Source organism: Dromiciops gliroides, chromosome 3 (assembly GCF_019393635.1).
Source record: "Dromiciops gliroides isolate mDroGli1 chromosome 3, mDroGli1.pri, whole genome shotgun sequence".
In the NCBI taxonomy this organism is placed as follows: domain Eukaryota; kingdom Metazoa; phylum Chordata; class Mammalia; order Microbiotheria; family Microbiotheriidae; genus Dromiciops; species Dromiciops gliroides.
Genome location: NC_057863.1, coordinates 529,403,121 through 529,421,345, shown reverse-complemented (window position 1 = coordinate 529,421,345; position 18,225 = coordinate 529,403,121). Strand labels below are relative to the sequence as shown.

The 18,225-nt window shown below is 36.6% G+C and overlaps 1 protein-coding gene across 3 annotated transcripts in view; it reads left to right on the top strand.

Annotated features, from left to right (window-relative positions):
* C3H11orf65 (chromosome 3 C11orf65 homolog) overlaps positions 1 to 18,225 on the top strand; it is a 44,205-nt gene that overhangs the window by 12,499 nt on the left and 13,481 nt on the right. The window contains exons 2-6 of one of the 3 annotated variants that reach the window (XM_043998897.1): positions 167 to 277; positions 9,779 to 9,871; positions 12,259 to 12,312; positions 12,461 to 12,664; positions 14,302 to 14,435. In XM_043998897.1, the coding sequence (XP_043854832.1) occupies positions 185 to 277; positions 9,779 to 9,871; positions 12,259 to 12,312; positions 12,461 to 12,664; positions 14,302 to 14,435 (578 nt within the window). In that variant the 5' untranslated portion in view covers positions 167 to 184. Of the gene's footprint in view, positions 1 to 163; positions 278 to 9,778; positions 9,872 to 12,258; positions 12,313 to 12,460; positions 12,665 to 14,301; positions 14,436 to 18,225 lie in introns of all 3 variants that reach the window. The other 2 variants (XM_043998898.1, XM_043998899.1) reach the window with 2 other exon arrangements.

Below are 18,225 nucleotides of genomic sequence, written 5' to 3'. Positions count from 1 at the left end.
AAAACATAAGTTTTGTTAGAATTCAGTCATTCTAAATCCTGACTCTGATTTTAATGTTTAGTTTATATAAAATCTTGTATAATTTGCTTAATATCACAGTAGTATTTTAATGCCAATATACAGTGCTTCTAATTTATACTTTTACATATATTTTTGCTTTAAGTAGCTCAAATGTCAGTGAAGCATGAGTTCAAGCTCAGGAAACAAGGCAGAATCAACTTTTGAAGACTATGATAAAGCTGCCAGGCTCATTCAGAAGGTCTGGAAAAATTATCTTGTAAGTTGTGTTATTTGTGTTTTTGAAAATCTTTTTTTTAAGCTTCAATTTTTACATATTTATTCATAATAGTAACAATAAAATTAAGTTTAGAAAAATGATGATAGTGTCACTAATAAGCTTTTTACTTCCACAGACTGAATTTCTTTGCTGGAAAGTCATTTTGTGTGAGCCATAAGCATTAATGCATTGTATATCACTGTTAATCGTGGTCCCCTGCTATAAATACAGCTAGTGGTAAGATCATGAAGAATGGGCTGATGAGACATCATAGTAGCTGGAGGTTTATTGCTAAAAATAAGTTTTCCTTTCTTCCTTGCTGGAAATGGTGGCCATCTTAGTGTTCAAATGATTCTGTGAATTAGGGCTCCTTTATTTTCAGCACAACAGAAATCCCTTTGTTTTCCACAAGAGCAGAATGACTTCTAACCCCACCTTCTTGTCCTACCTGTCTGTGCCAAGACCAAAGTAATTGCATGCTCGGACACCTCAAATGTTGGTATACAGGACAGTGGATAGTGGATAGTTATTCTACTCAAGCTAAAGAATAAAAGGTGATAAATCAGGACCTAATTATCAAATAGGAAGATACTTGATGAGCACCCACTTTGTTTATTATAGCAAGAAAATGGCACTACAAATATTTTGGCATGTATTAAAATGTTTTTAGTTATAGATGATCTATGAATCATTTAGAATCAATAATCAACAAGAATTCATTTAATACCTATAATATGCCATATACTGTGCTAAGTTTTGGGAATGCAAAGATAAAAGGGAAACAATCCTTGTCCTCAAGATTACATTAACAGCACATACATATATACATGATATATTCAAAATGAATGTCCGGTAGTTTGAGGAACAAATGCACTAGCAGCTAAGAGGGTAAGAAAAGTCTTCATGTAAAAGGTAATACTTTGAAATGAGTCTTTCAGGACATATCAGATTCTGAGAGGCGGAGATAATGAAGGAGACAGCTAGTAGAAAGGCAGGGAGATGGAGGTAGGAGGACTATGTTTGAGAAACAGCAAGTGGCCCACACAGAGTACATGGAGGGGAGCAATATGTCAGAAGACTGAAAATGTAGGATCAGTCCAGGTTGTGAGGAGCTTTAAATGTCAATCAAAGGAGTTTATATTTAAACCTATAGATAATCATGAATTCCTAGACTTTCTGAGTGGGAGTTTGTGACATGGTTGGACTTGTGCTTTAGGACAATCACTTTGACAAATATATGGAGGATAAACTAGATGGGGGGAGAGATTTGAGACCAGGAAACCACTTTGGGGACTACTACAATCATCCAGGTGAGGAATAGGAAGGGCTTGAAGTAGGGAGGTAGCTATGTGAGCATAAAGGTAAGAGCATGTACAAAGGGTGTTGGAGAGGAAGAAATAATTAGATTTGGCAGTTGAATAGGTATGAGAGAGAAGAGTTGAGGATGCCTCTGAGATTGGGTAACTAGGTGCTTGGAAAGATGATGGTGTCCTCAAAAGTAGGGAAGTTTGATAGGAAGGCTTGAGCAGAAAGATGGAGTTATGCTTAGACATGTTGAATTTTAGATGTTTATGAGATATCTAGTTCAAAATGTCTAATAGGTAATTCATCATACAGAACTAGAACTCAGTAGACTAGAGTTGGAAAGAGATATTCAGGAGTAATTGGCATAAAGATGGTAATTTTGCATCTTCTGCATATCCTTAACTATATTCTGTAACCAGCTAAAGGCATTATTGATACTTTATAGTCTACTGAAGAACCAGGTTTCACTTCTAAAGTTTAGATTGCTATATTAAATATCATTAAATATTAAATAGTTGTATTAACAGTAAAGTTCACTTCAGTGGCAATAAAAAGAGATAAAAGGAGACAAGTTAATAATCCTAATCTTTGGGTACTTCCAGCTACAATGGCAATATGTTAGAAGGAACCCAGATGTCTCCAAAACACCTCAGTAAAGCCTCCAAAAAGCACCTGAAAAAACAATGAAGTTACGTGATCCCAGTTCCCACCATGGTAAAAAAAAAAGGAACATCCTATGCTTCATCCTGTGTATGGGGGAAAGATGACTAATAATTCGTAAAAGAAATACTTAGGCAATGCTTTATACTTAGGTGAAGGGTGGAGCTGTTTTGAGAGCTTCTGGGGAGAGAGCAACCCAGCTGAACTCTCTCAATGTTCTCTTCCAAACAACTTTAAAATAACACCTCAAATCTGTAATCATTAAAATTAGCCTCAGGCTCTCTGAACAGAGCTGCCCCTCCCCCTCTGTTTCAGCTGGGGGGCGGGGGGGGGGGGGGGAGCGCCCTCTGAGCTGGGCTAAGCTTCGCAGACGAAAATCCCCAGGCCCTGGGCATGGCACAGCAAGGCCTGTGCACACAGCAAAGAGGCATGCAAAAAAACTGGAGGGACGCCAGGGTTTGCTTCACCCAGCCTCCAGCTCCCAGCGCACACAGCACGGGGCTTGGCTAGCCCTGGGTGGGCCAGCCCAAATTTCACCTGAGAGAGGAGGTTAATAAAAAGAGACATTGGAGGTTCGCAACAGTACAGAGTAAGGGGCTTTTTCGGGGGTCATAGCTATGGTGGAGAGGAGAAAAGAAAAAAGGGGACTGACAGCAAGCAGAGAAGTAAAGGGGGGTCCACAAAGTGAAGGGGGTTTGGAGTTAGAAGAAAGGAGCAAAGCAATGAAGCAGAGGGACTAAGAAAGTTGGAGAGGACTGAAGGCAAGCCTGTCCAAGTGAGGCGTGGCTGCAGGCCACAGAGGCAGCAGCCAGCATACCCATAGGCGAGAGGTGGCAGAAAGTTTAAAAAACTGACAGGTTGTATTTTAATTTTGTTATCCTACTTCTTTTGTTGCCTTTGTCCCTGAGTTTATTCATCTAAATAAATCCTTGTGCTGTTATTTACAGAGAGGCATTTGCTTATCAATTTTGGAGAAGTGGTTGTGTGGGAAATTTTAAATGGCCCTAACAGACTGGCTTAGGAAATTAATAGCAGTCAGATAGCCAGCCAGTCAAAAGTCCACAGATTTAGGCCCAGTAAGTTACAATTATTCTTACATTCGAATGGCAACCACGGCAGTACTTATGGCCCAATTATAATTTTTCTATAGTTATAATTTTTCATATAGCCCACAGTTATAAAATTCACAGATTAGGATAAGTTAATTTTTTTTTTTTACAAATCAAATTTTGGAGCAGCAGAGTCAACAAAAAAGAGTGAAATATTTTTCCAGCTACAGTTAAAAAAATTAGAAAAGCAGCAAATCAAAAAACTATAATCAAATACAAAAAAGGAAATTATAAAGATTAAAGATACATAAAATTTAAGACAAACATAATTTCTTTGATATATCAAACTAGAAGCAGGTTTTAAAACAAAACTAATAAAATGGGCAAAATATTAGCCAATCTGATAAAAAGATAAAATAGCCAAATTGCCAATGTCAGAAATCAAAAAGGATTCACAACAAATGAAAAAACTATTTTGCCCAATTGTATGCAAATTGAAGTGAATTAATATTTACAAAAATATAAAATGTATAGATTAATAGAATAAGAAATAGAGTATAAATAACTAAATCTTAGAAAAAGGACTTGAACAAATTATACCCTGCTATACCCTCCCCCCAAAAAATATAGCAGGATCAGATGGATTTACAAATAGATTTTATTAAATATTCAAAGAAAAATAATTCCAATGTTATATAAACTGTATGCAATAATAGCAAAAGAAGGGGTCTTACTTACCAAACTCCTTCTATGATACAAATATGGTCCTGAAATCTAAACCAGGAAGATATAAAGTAATGAAAGAAAATTAGTCAGAGGTGAAGCCAAGATGGCAGATTAGAGGCAGTAACCCAGCTGAACTTTCTCAACATTCTCTTCCAAACAACTTTAAAATAACACCTCAAATCAAATTTTGGAGCAGCGGAGCCAAAAAAAAGTCAGAGTGAGACATTTTTCCAGCTTAAGACAACTTAGAAGGTTGGCAGGAGAGATCTGTGACAGCAGAGTAGAGGCTGGTCTGGAGCACACACAGCAGCAGTACCAGCAGTGGGTCTTAGAGGCAGCTGAAATGGTACCAGCAGCAGGTTGGGGGCCTCTCAGCCCAGAGATGTTTTGGTGTGCTTGTGGTCTCTCACAAGTGGGCAGGGGCCTGGTCCCAGTTCCAAGACACAGAGGAGCACTAGCATTTGCAGCTGCAGGGGAACGGGGGACTTAATCACAGTTCTGGGGCCAAGAGGAGCACCAGTGCTTTTGGCTACAGGGGAACAGGGGACCTTTCTGGGTAAAGACCAGAGTGCCAACCAGGAGAGCAGTAACCATACCTCTCCTAAGATCATGCCACCTTGGAAACACCAAAAACATGCAGACTCTCAGAACTAGTGCTGAAAATAGCAGCATGAAAAAGCCTGAAGCTTGGGATAGTGCCCCCCTCCCACACCTAGGTAAGTAGAACCCAACATTTAAAAAGTTCAAAGTCAAAAAATAGGCTGGAAAAATGAACTTAACCATAAAAAGCTACCACAGAGGCAAGGAAGACTAAGACATAAAGTCAGAAGAAGAAAACAATGTGAAAACAGCTACAAACAAGACTTGAAAAGAAAAATGCTGATTGGACACAAGCCCAGTACAAATTCCTCTAAGCGTTAAGGAGAACAGTAGTAGAGGAAAAATTGGGGAAAGAAATGATAGTGCAAGAAAATTATGAAAAGAGAATTAACATCCTTGTAAAAGAGGCACAAAAAATACCAAAGAAAATTACCTTAAAAAGCAGAATTGGCCTAATAGTTTTTTAATGACCTTATGGGGCAGCTAGGTGGTGCAGTGGATAAAGCACCAACCTTAGATTCAGGAAGACCTGAGTTCGAATCAGGGATCAGACACTTTACACTTACTAGCTGTGTGACCTTGGGCCAATCACTTAACCCTCATTGCCCTGAAAAAAAAAATGACCTTACAAACAGAATTGGCCTAATAGTAAAAAAAAAAAAAAAGTCACAAAAGTACACTGAAGAAAAGAACTCCTTAAAAAAACAGAATTGGCAAAATGGAAAAGGAGGTACAAAAGCTCACTGAAGAAAACAATTCCTTAAAAATTAGAATTGGGTAAGTGGAAGCTAATGAATTCATGAGACATCAAGAAACAATAAAACAAAGTCAAAAGAAGAAGAAAAGTGAAGAAAATGTGAAACATCTCATCAGAAAAGAAACTGACCTGGAAAACAGATTGAGGAGAGATCATTTAAATATTATTGGACTACCTTAAAGCCACAATTTTTTAAATGGCCTAGACATCATATTTCAAGAAATTATATAGAAAAGTGCCCCCAAATCTTAAATAGGGTAAAATGACAATTGAAAGAATCTACTGATCACCTCCTGAAAGAGATCCCAAAATGAAAACTCCCAGGATATTATAGCCAAATTCCAGAGTCTCCAGACCAAGAAGAAAATATTGTGAGCAGTCAGAAAGAAACAATTCAAATATTGTGGAACTACAGTCAGAATGACACAGGATTTAACAACTTCCATGTTAAATGAGCAGAGGACTTGAAATACGCTATTCCAGAAGGCAGTGGAGCTAAGATTACAAACAGAAACCAGCTACCCAGCAAAACTAGGTAGATAAAAAATAGATATTTGATGAAAAAGAGGATGCTCAAGCATTTCCAATTAAAAGACCAGAGCTGAATAGAAAACATGAAAGAGTAATAAGTAATTGATAAATTTAAACTGTTTACATTCCCATATGGGTAGATGATACATGTAAATCCCTAAAATCATTATCATTTTTAGGGCAGTTAGGAGTCTTCATAGAGCATATGTGTGTGAGTCAATTATGTTAGGATGATTTTTTTAAAAAAATGAAGGGATGATAAAGAGGGATTCACTGGGAGAAGTGGGGAGGTAGAATGGGGAAAATTTTCTCACATAAAAGAAGCACACTAAAGAGCTTTCACAATAAAGGGGAAAATGGAGGGAGGTGGCAGACAATGCTTGAACATCAGTCCCATCAGAATTGGTTTAAAGAGGGAAGAAATATTTATATAGACATATATATACACATGCATGTTTATATACACACATTATATATGCATATATACATACACACATACATGCTCAGTTGTGTATAGAAATCTATTTTACCCAACATGAAAATTGGAGAGGGAGAGAATAAGAGAATGAGGGAGGATAATAAAAGAGGGTGGATTAAGGCAGGGTAGTGGTTAGAAGCAAAATAGACTTTTGAGAAAGGACAGTATAAAAAAAGAGAACAGACAGAATAAAATGGGATGGAGGGAAATACACAGTAATCATAATCATCATTGTGAATGGGATGAGCTCACCTGTAAAACAGAAATAGCAGAAGGGATTAGAAATTAGAATGCAACAATATTTTGTTTATAAGAAACATTTGCAACAGAAAGGCACACAGAGTTAAAATAAAAGACTAGAGCAGAACCTAATATGCTTGATATTAAAGCAAAACAGGCAGGGGATGGCAGTCATGATCTCAGACAAAGCAAAAGCAAAACTGAACCCAATTAAAAGATATAATCAGGGAAATTACATTTTGCTGAAAGGTGCCATAGACACTGAAGTAATATCCAAAATTTTTATATTAAGTTTCTCTAATAAATATATAGAGAACTGTGAGGAATTGAGCAATTGTCTCCTCTCAATGGGAGTTAATTCAGAGGCTAAACTTCCCCTGGGAAAGTAGAAATGGAGACTAAAATGCTAATATTTACAGACGAGGTTTAATTTAGATAGAGAAATTTCCCCTGGGAAAGTCAAGGCAGATGGGTGTAGATTGTAACCCTTGAGTAATTGGAGCAGCAATGAAAAGGGGGAAGGGTCATTTTGCATTAGGGATTAGGGGATAAAATGGGGCCTGCAAGCCTCCATTTTTGGCACCTACCAGCTGCACACTGGGCTGCCCATTCTTGTAAAATGGAAAAGGGGGTACAAAAACTCACTGAAGAAAACAATTCCTTAAAAATTAGATTTGGGCAAGTGGAAGCTAATGAATTCATGAGACATCAAGATACAATAAAACAAAGTCAAAAGAAGAAGAAAAGTGAACTTGCTGCTGAGTTCCAGAGAATTATTGAGCAGGAGTCATTTTCCTCACAAGAACTGGGTAAAATTTATAAAAATAAGAGCTATTCCCCAATTGATATGTGGTCAAAGGATATGAACAAGTAGTGTTCAGAAGAAAAAAATCAAACTATCTGATCAATACAATGATCCAAGAAAATTCCAAAGGACTAATGATGAAAAAATGCTATCTACCTCCAGAGAGAAATTATAGATTCTCAGTGCAAATTGAAGTATAAATATCTCACCTTATTTTTATTGTGTTGTTTGGGGGTTTTTGCAGTATGCCTAATGATTTCACATGTATAATTGACATATTGCTTGCTTTCTCAGTGGGTGGCAGAGGACTAGAAGGTAAGGAGAGGATTTGGAACTCAACATTTTAATAGAAAAGAATGTTAGAAATAAAATATTTTAATGTTTTAAAAAAAGGAATGAAATGATAGCAATATCCCTAATGAACATAGATACAAAAATATTGAATAAAATATTAGTGAAAATAAGACACTATATATTTTAAAAGATTTTATACTTTTACCAGGCTTGACATATCAGAAATACAAAGTTGGTTCAATATTAGGAAAACATTAAACATAATGGACCATATTGAAAAATAAAACCACATTTTTATGTCAGTAGATAGTATTAATTTTGATTAGAAATGTTAAAAAGCATAAGGATAAATTGACCATTATTTAATATTGAAAATGATGTATATCTAAATCCCAGAATTAGTATTATTACAAATGGAGAAAATGATGGGAACCTTTCTAACAAGATGATGGGTAAAGCAAGGATGTCCATTGTCCCCAGTTATTTGGTAGAGTTTCAGAAATGCTAATTATAGCTATAAGACAAGAAAAAGAGCTAAGGAATCACTTTTGATGACATGATGATTTACTTAAAGAACCCTACAGAATCAGCTAAAAAATTAGTTAAAACAATAACTTGAGTTAAGTAGCAATATATAACCCATAAAATCATCAGTTTTTCTGTGTAGTTCCAACAAAACCCAGCAAGAGAGAAAAATAATTCCATTCAAAATAACTGCAGAATATACAAAATATCTCAGAGTTCAGCCTACAAGGCACACCAAATAATTATGTAAATACAATTATAAAATACAAAAGACATTAAAACAAACCTAAAAACAGATAAATTTTAGGGAGCTAGATTCCATAGTAAATACAACACTAGAACTTGAAATAAGAAGATCTGAATTCAAATATGATCAGTGACCCTTACCAGATGTGTGACCCTGAGCAAGTCACTTAACCAATAATCTCTGCCCCAGTTTCCTCATCTAGATTATAAAATGTAAATCCCAGGGTTGTTGTGAAGATCAAATGAGATAGCATTTATCTTCTTGATATGAGAAGATAAATAATCATAATAATAAATAATCTCAATTATATCTTCTGGAATAGGGATTAAGATTAGGGCATTAAGGTATTGGCCTAAAAAGCCAAGCCACCTCCACCTAGTCAAACCCCTGCTGAGAAAGGTAAACAAGCTGATTTTTTCCAAGAAACTGAGGAAACAGGTAAAGTGTTTCAATTCCCCTCTGATCCCACCTACAAATGGCAGGCATTTAATCTAAAGTGTCTCGGTATTTTAGGTCTACTTGCAACTCCTAATTTAATTTTAGTGTTTAAAAACATTTTACCCTTGACATAAGAATATTTTTAATTATAACTAACTTCTTTGTGATGCATATCTGAATATTAATTGTTTGCTAGGAAAGTATGATAGAGGATGTAAATGAATATCTGGGAATATATAGTAAATTAAATAGGACAGAGGCTAGCCCCTCACTCCCTCTAAAATAGTTGGGGTTTCATTTGGGTTTGGGGGAGTCCGAGCTAGAATCATGAGAGAATTTTATGGCTTTTATTTGTATTCATAACTTTTAAAAGACTCTGTGTGTGTGTGACTGTGTGTGTGTATCACAGTGTTAGATGAACCATATGACTTCATGGCCATTTCACCTGTAGGCTAAAGGAGTCATTGTTGAATCGATTCAACTATAGCTTAGAATGCCATATCAGAGCAGCACCAGCCTCTGAGCAAGTACAGGTTTGGGGGAACAGGAGGCAGGGAGCAGGGTGGAGATTAAGAGAAGATCACACCTCTAATAGTGTAGTCTGTCCCTTAATTTGTTTCTCTTTCCACCCTAAATTTTAAACCTTGTCAGATAGTGACACCTGCTGGTTGTACTGTGCAAAATTCAATTTTTTTAAATGTTTATTATTTATGTCAAAATAAAACATAGGTGGATGACAAGTTTACATTGAACATATCTGATGGTTTATACTTACCCAAAGCCAGTGACTATTAGGAAGTAGTAAACATGTTTTAATTGTTACTCCTAATATGTTTGAACTTCTAGGATACCTGTGTATTTAACCACTTCAAAAGTCTAATTCTTATAAGAAGGCAAGGAGACCCCCGTCAACTATTAAAATATATTGATCCTAATGAGGTAAAGGCATTCCATACATATGCATATATAATATTTTAGAGATATATGTAATTTATTTAGTGTTCATATTTTCTGTTTAGCATTTTTATTAATAACGTGGATGATGGTAATAGTAGCATGCTTCATAAATTTATAAGCAACATGAAAATGGGAAAGATAGTTGTCATTTTTTATTATAGGGTCAAGAATCAAAATAACTTGAAAAGACTAAAATGGTGGCCCAAACTGAGTAAGATAAAATTTAATAGGGATAAATGTGTAGGTCTATTCAGTTTAGTCGTTTCAGTAATGTCCACCTCTTTGTGCCCCCATTTGGAGTTTTCTTAGCAAAGATATTATAGTGTTTGCCATTTCCTTCTCTAGCTTATTTTAAATAATAAGAAACTGGGGAAAACAGGGTTAAGTGACTTGTCCACAGATACATAGCTGGTAAGTGGCTGAGGTTAATTTGAATTTAGGTCTTCCTGACTCTAGGCTAGGTGCTATATCTACTATGCCATCTAGATGTACTCTATAGATCTATACTTGAATTTTTTTTAAAAAAAGTTTCATATTCATAGGACTGTGAAGCTATGATTAAACCATAGTTACTCTGAAGAAATCTTAAAGTTTTACCAGAAACTCAAGTTGAGTCATCACTGTGTGAGATCACAGCCCTAAAGCTAATGTCCTATATTGTATTGAAAAGTATGCTGTCCAGAATGAGGAAGGTAATAGTTGTGTTACCCTCTGCCTGAGTCAGAGTAATTTGTTCAGTTTCAGGCACCACATTTTAGGAATGCCAGCCTGAAATGTGCCCACAAGAAGACAAGCAGGATGGTGAGAGGACTGGAGAATATAGAAGACTTAAAGAACCAAGTGGCAAATCATTTGAAAGGCTGTTTGTCATAAAGTTGTTTGGCTTGCTTCCCAAAAGAAGTCCTAGGAGCGATTAGGTGTGAATTGCAAAAAGAGAGTTGGGAGAACTTTCTACATATTAGAACTAGCCAGATGTGAGACGGGCTGCCTCAGTTTATGGCCAATCAATGGAGTTCTTCAAGCAAAGGGTGAATGGCCCAGCCACTTGTTGGGGATGTAGAGATCCTTGCTCAAGTGTGGCTGGACTGCTGAGGGCCTTTCAAACTCCAAGATTCTGTGTGATATGTTTGTGAATAGATAGGTGATATTACTATAACTGGCCAATGAGTAAGAACTTCTTGGAACAACCACTGGCAAAAACAATCAAATTCCAAATTTCTATATATGCTTTAGTTTCAGTTTAGGGTATATAAAACACTATAAATTTATAAGGACAGCTAGGTGGTGTAGTGGATAGAGCACTGGGCTTAGAATAAGGAAGACTCATCTTCATGAGTTCAAATCTGGCTTCAGATATTTACTAGCTATGTGACCCTGGGCAAATCATTTAATCCTGTTTGCCTCAGTTTTCTCATCTGTAAAATGAGCTGAAGAAGGAAATAGCAAACCACTCCAGTATCTTTGCCAAGAAAACCCTAAATAGGTGTCATGAAGAGTTGGACACGATTGAAATGACATAACTACAACAACAATAAACTTATAAATAACATATTGCTAAGTAGAAGTTGCTAAAGAGAAGTAGAGGAGATAAGTATGAAATCAACCTTTTAAGAGTTTTACTAAATGTGGAGAAGGAATTCAATATCAATACATAGGTTCCAGTTACAGCTCTTCCATCAGCTAAATGGATAATCTTGGGTAAGTGACTTAATACGTCTGGGACTATTTGTTTAATGGATAATGAAGAGGCCTGTATTAATAATCATTAATATTTATATTGTGTTTTATAATTGCTACTTGTCAGTATGTTAAAAAATGAAGAGACATGTTATAGGTCATGCAAAATTTAAATGTGAATTTATCAAAGACAAAATCAAGAGGGAGAATTAAGGCCACATGATGTTAAGCTTGGGTTGGTAAGCCACTACATTTCCCTGGATTTACCTATAAGTGAGCTCCTCCCACATATAAAATCATGATTTTCAATTTCTGTCTTGTGACTATAAGCAATAAGTAACAATTTTAATGTCAAACTTATATTTCCAGTAGGAAAAAAAGCATTTTTAAAGCAGCAGGGTTTTTTTACAGTCAGGAATCTTGGCTTTTTAAACTCAGGAACCTCCCCTTTCAACTTATTACTTATTGGGTATTCTTGAGAAAGTAATTTATTTCTCAGCTTCTCAATATTTACATTTGAAAATGTAAATGTAAATTTGTTTATGCATATTCACTTTCTATTCTTTTATAAGGCAGGTTGAACAAATATCCACATATTTGGTCAAATAATTATAGCTGATAACCTTTTTGGTATATATTTTAAGCTAATTAATATTACTAAAATGTGATAGGTTAATTTGGTTCTCTTTTAGGCAGAGCTTCTAGATGCTGCATCTGGAATTAATATTCGATTTAGATTAGGTGGCGTAAGTATGGAAATATTTTTGTCTAATAGTCTTAAAAGTATCCAAAAATCCTCCCTAATTGATTCTATCCCCTATAGATAATTATTTTAAGCTTAAACATTTTTTATTGTAAGATTATAATTGGATTTAAATTTTTTTTCAACTACAGGAGAAGTTTCCTCCCAACATATATTATAAAATTTTCACTCACAGACATATTGTAGATATATGTGCTAACAGTCCTAGAGATTATGTGAACATTACCCCAAAGCAACTATCACGTATGACAATTGATAAGAAATGTCTTAAAGATGACCACGATGGCTGGTACAAGCGTGTAGAGAACAATGGCTGGAGACTTGTTTCCAAAAGAGTAAGTGAAGCAAAATTATCATTTTGGAAATTTAATTTTGCAATAGATTTCAAGAACATATAAATCTAATATAATTGTCAACTGGTCTAAATAATAAGCATTGCTGATTTAAAACAACTCTGGTGGAAACTTTGATTATACTTTAAGATATAGTCATATATCTTAGTCTTAAATTTACTCATTTTTCTTACTAAGAGAAGATGTGTCTGCACTTTAAGCTATCCTGCACCCTTCAGAAATATAGTAGAAATATAGAATTATGTGGTCGGTGAGATAAATGAAATGCGATTTCTGCAACAAAAGGAAATTGAGAATGTTGTTGACTTCAAACTCAACTTCACTGTATAGCACGATGTGGGAATTCTTGAGATCAAAAAAAGGTCAATTTTGTGGGGTTTACTAGATATTATCTTCAGTGATAGTAGGGAGAATGTCTTCTTATCTTTATCATTCTATCTCTTTTAACACTTAGAACAGTGTTGTCTAACACTAAGCAGTCATTCACCCTTTTCTTGAAGAACTCCACTGATTGGCCACAAACTGAAGCAGCCCATCTCATATCTGGATAGTTCGAATATGTAGAAACAGCATATCTAAGCTATGATGAATTGTTGAGCAATAAGGATTAGTGATAAAGCAGTGGATTTTCGTAGTTTTGAGAGGATAAAGTATGAAGTGAGTTTTTGTGGCAGGCATATGTTTCAGAGCCATACCAATCCCACTTTTGTAAAGCTCATTTAGGATAGCTTGTATCTGAGAGAAATAACAACCATACATTCCAAATTTTTCAAGTCAGTACAATCTCAAATATTCTGTACCTTTCTCGGATTAGAAAAAGAAAATCCTGTTCAAATAATTGAAGGGACATTAGTTATTCATGTTTAGGCTGTCCCAATATAATAACTCAAACTTAACATGTTCAAAATAGAGTTCCTTATCTTCCTCTCAAAGCCTCCCCACTTTTGAACTTTCTTATTAGTGTCAAGGGCACCACCATCCTTCCCAGTGACCCAGGCTTATAATCCTGTTGTCATCCTTGATTTCTCACTCTCTCACCCCTCTTCCCCCATGTCCAATCTATTGCTAAATCTTGCCTTTTCTACCCTCACAACATCTCTTGTATACTTGTCCACACTCACACAGCTATTATTCTAGTGCAGGACCTCATTGCTTCACACTTGGATTAATGCAGTAACCTGCTCATTGGTCTCCCTACTTCAAGGTTCTCCCAAGTCCAGTCCATTCTCCATTCAGCTCTTAAAGTGATTTTCCTAAAACTTGGGTCTCAGCATGTCACCATTTTACCTCTACATAAACAGTTGTGCTCCTTACTGAAATTTCCTATTTTTCTGCTCTTCTTATATTTTATTCCCCTCCGTGTATTCTCTTATCCTTACTGCCTAATTGGGAAAATGGAGACGCTATACCTGCCCAAATTACCTCATATAATTAATAGGAGGCTCAAGATGATATATTTGTGAAAGGCTTTTGTGACCATAAAGGATGACAGACATGGGGCATTATTATGACTGCTTCTGCTCTGAGATATCTCTGCCACACAAAGAAATGTCATTCCATAACCAAACATCATCACAGATAACAGTATAAAGGGTTTTTATAATACCATTTGTCAACAGTTTTGGAAAGCTATTGATGAGATCACGGAAGAAGGAAATAAACAAAAAATTGACTTTCACTTCTCCAAACTGAAGAGAAGACAGGACATTGACATAAGAAGAAAACATAAAAAAATTAGATGGATGAGGCAAATGTAAGTAATGAACTTCTTATACTTATGGAAACAATATACAAATGATTATGGCAATTTACAATTTTTTGGAGGTTGACTATTACTAATAAAACTGTTGAATATCATTTTGTAGATTTAACAATTTTTCCCTATCAATCTGAGTTTCATAAAAGGCCTTGCTGCTCTCACTATGGTGCATGCTTTTCTCCTTGTAAGGCCTACATTTAAAAAAATTAATCTTTTAATATGAAAAATAACTTTTACACTTCTAGCACATCCTGTCATATCATATCTGTGATTATGTAGTGTTGAACCTATGCACAAAAATTATCTTTCAATTCTTTTGAAATTTCTTGTATCCTATATTCTTTCAAAATTATGTGACCCAGGGGCAGCTAGGTGGTGCAGTGGATAAAGCACTGGCCCTGGATTCAGGAGTACCTGAGTTCAAATCCGGCCTCGGACACTTGACACTTTACTAGCTGTTGACCCTGGGCAAGTCACTTAACCCCCATTGCCCCGCCAAAAAACAAAACAAAACAAAATTATGTGACCCTTACTTCATTATTTTAGTAGTATTAATTTTACTCTTTAAGAGTCTTACAAGTTGTATAAGAATTTATATTTTATGTAACTATTATAATTGTCCTTTAAAGACTCTTCCATCCAGTTCTTACCAGTAAAAAGCTAATTAAAACAGAAGACTAATTTTTCCCCATTTTAATCATTAAAACAACAAACATTTATTAAACACCTACTATGTGCCAGGTACAGTGCTAGGTCTCAAGGGGATATAAGAATAAGAAGGAAAAATATAGTACTTGCCTTCCAGGAGTTTACATTTTAATGGGAGAAACAATATATACCAATGTATCTATGTAGAAAATAGATATAGCACTTAGCATAGGGCCTGTTATATAGTTGACATTTAACCATTTGTTAGGTGGTATAATGGATAGAGAGCTAATTAAGTGATTTTATCCAGTCCTGTTTGGCAGTAAGTTAGTAGGATTGTTGTTTCTCCAAAGGGGACCAATGACATCAGGAGGGTAATATCTTGACTTGTAAGTGAATTGGATTTAAGTAAGGAGGAGCTGTGCAAAGTCATCAGCCCCTCTCTCTCCTCCAGCGTCATAGGAGTGCAGTGGTAAGACATAGGTCAGGACAAATGGTGGTGGCCCCAGATGCAGTAGAGACACGCTGGTCTTTTTTTTTTTTTTTTTTTTGGTGGGGCAATGAGTGCTAAGTGACTTGCCCAGGGTCACACAGCAAGTAAGTGTTAAGTGTTTGAGGTCGCATTTGAACTCAGGTCCTCCTGAATCCAGGGTCAGTGCTTTATCGACTGGGCCACCTAGTTGCCCCCCCCCCACCCTGGTCTTTTTAAGCCAACTCTTTCCCAGGTATCAGTTTGGGCTATGCCCATTCAGTAATTACTTTGCCTCCATAAAAGAATCATTCAGAGAAGGGAAGACCCTGGAGTTTCTGACCAGAGCAGAAACAATTGCTATTTATACTTACTCTGAGCTATCAAAACCCAAACAATGGGCAAGTGAAGCCTGGGCTGGAACCTATTATTAGCCAATCAGTGAGAGCCAGAGTGATTTGGGTTTAAAGGCATGGTCAAGTAGCTCCATTTGAATCCCAGTGGGTTTTATCAAGCCTGGTTTACCAGAGAAATCATAAATGAAAATTACACGAGACAAAAGAGTTCACTGAAGAGAGGAGGTGGATGGATGGTAGGAATAATACATGGTTGGATTTTGACAAGGGATAAACAGGAATAAAAACGGAAGCATAGGATCGAAAAGTAGAAGAAAGTATGGAGTTGAGCTAGTTCATTAAGGGGTTGATAGTGGGAAGAGGAGAAGAAAGCAGAGCAGATGCCTGAGTGGAGATAACCTTGAGGGAATGGAGGCTAGCATGAGGAAAACAAACAGGTTTAGGAGGAGTAAGGGATAGAGAGATGGAATGAGAAGAGGCGAAGGTCAGAGGAATGTCCGATTTTTGATTGTGGAAATGGACCACTTGATGATGGCAAGATCAAAGCTGTGACCATCTCTGTGTGTAGCTAAGAGAGAGCGAGCATAGGTTTTCCTGGGAAAACCTAGCAACTGAGATGTTAGAGTGCTTGAGGAAACATGAATATGTATGTTGAAGTTCCCAATATAAAGGCTGGAATCGGGTAGAGGAAAACTATGAGCCAAGCCTTGAATTCCTTGGAAAAGCAAATAATATGGCCTCCATAAGGGAAGAGTTATGGGCCTGGGTACCTCATTTGAGTGGCCCTGGGTACCCCAGAAGTTTTGTGGGGTAAATTAAAAGAACCTTCTCTTTGAGAAACTAAACCAAAGGACAGACACACCTAACCAGTCTCCCCCACCGCTCAGGGAGATAAGATTAGGTGTGGCTGTTGTCTTTGTGGGTGAGGAGCAGAGAGATGGCTAGAGAGCTCCAGAGTTACCCCTCACCCAACTTCCCCCAGCCACCACCAGTGGGGGATGGTCCTTCCCCAATAGGGGAACTATCCACAGTCAGACAGACCATCACCTCATCGGACCAATGTGGACCTCTATATAAAAGTATCTGCCTGTCTTCTCCTTGAGGAGATAGGTATCTCAGAGCCACACCTCTGTGCTGTGCTTTCTTCCCATTAGAAGTCCAGGGATTTCTCTCTTGGTTTCCTTTCCCTAGCACCTAAATAAACCATTATTTCATTTTAATTGGATTTGTGTGCAAGAGGGTGCAATTTTTTAAAAAGGATTCCTAAGGACCCCTATCCCAAACCTCCATCAATTTCCCCCATAACAGAAGGGAATGGAGAAGGAGAGGAGGTCCAGAAAGAGGACATCTGTATTGTGCTTGTTTTGTGCCAGGCACTGTGCTGAGTTCTTTTTTTTTTTTTTTTTTTGATGGGGCAATGGGGGTTAAGTGACTTGCCCAGGGTTACACAGCTAGTAAGTGTCAAGTCTCTGAGGCCGGATTTGAACTCAGGTTGTCCTGATTCCAGGGCCGGTGCTTTATCCACTGTGCCACCTAGCCGCCCCCGCTGAGTTCTTTTACAAATATTTCATTTGATCCTCATGACAATCTTGTGAGTTAAGTGATATTACCACTCCCATTTTACAGCTATGGAAACTCAGGCAAACAAAGTAAAATGACTTGCACAGAATCATCCAGCTAGCAAGTGTCTGAGGCTAGAATTGAACTTAGATGATAAATCTGGAGAGACTGAATCTCAAAAGAGGAGAGATTGCTGAGTGATAGCATGAAGGGAGAATCTGAAAATAGTAATTTGGAGCAAGAAGTATTTTGCTTCCCCCACTGGGGCTAGTTTGTCTGGAAGGAGTCAGGTCTTTTTTTTTTTAAACAGAGTAATTATTTTACATCTCCTTTCCTCAAATTTACTAATAGAAAAATTATTAAATCTCAGCCCTTAAAGATTCTTCCACCATCACATGTCCCCATCTCCTTTTGAAGTTAAGCCTTGGATTTTACTCTAGGCCCTTGAAGTGTGTCTTTTTTCCCCATCATGCAACATTTCTATAGAATCTTTCTTCATTTAATTTGGCTTGTTTTTCCAACCGAATTTTCCAACTTGTTCTTCAGCTAAAAATGTACTGCCTCTAAGGCTATTGTTATTTATTCAGATGAAGTATATTTTAAGGTTTCTTTTTCCCCTTAAGGATAAGCATTAATTTTAAAAAAATTATGACCAATGCACAGTTCAAATGATTCCTATATCTGCAGACATAGAAGCAAAGTGCAATATTTATGATGTCCTAATTTAGCTCTGCAGTATTAATTGAAGAAG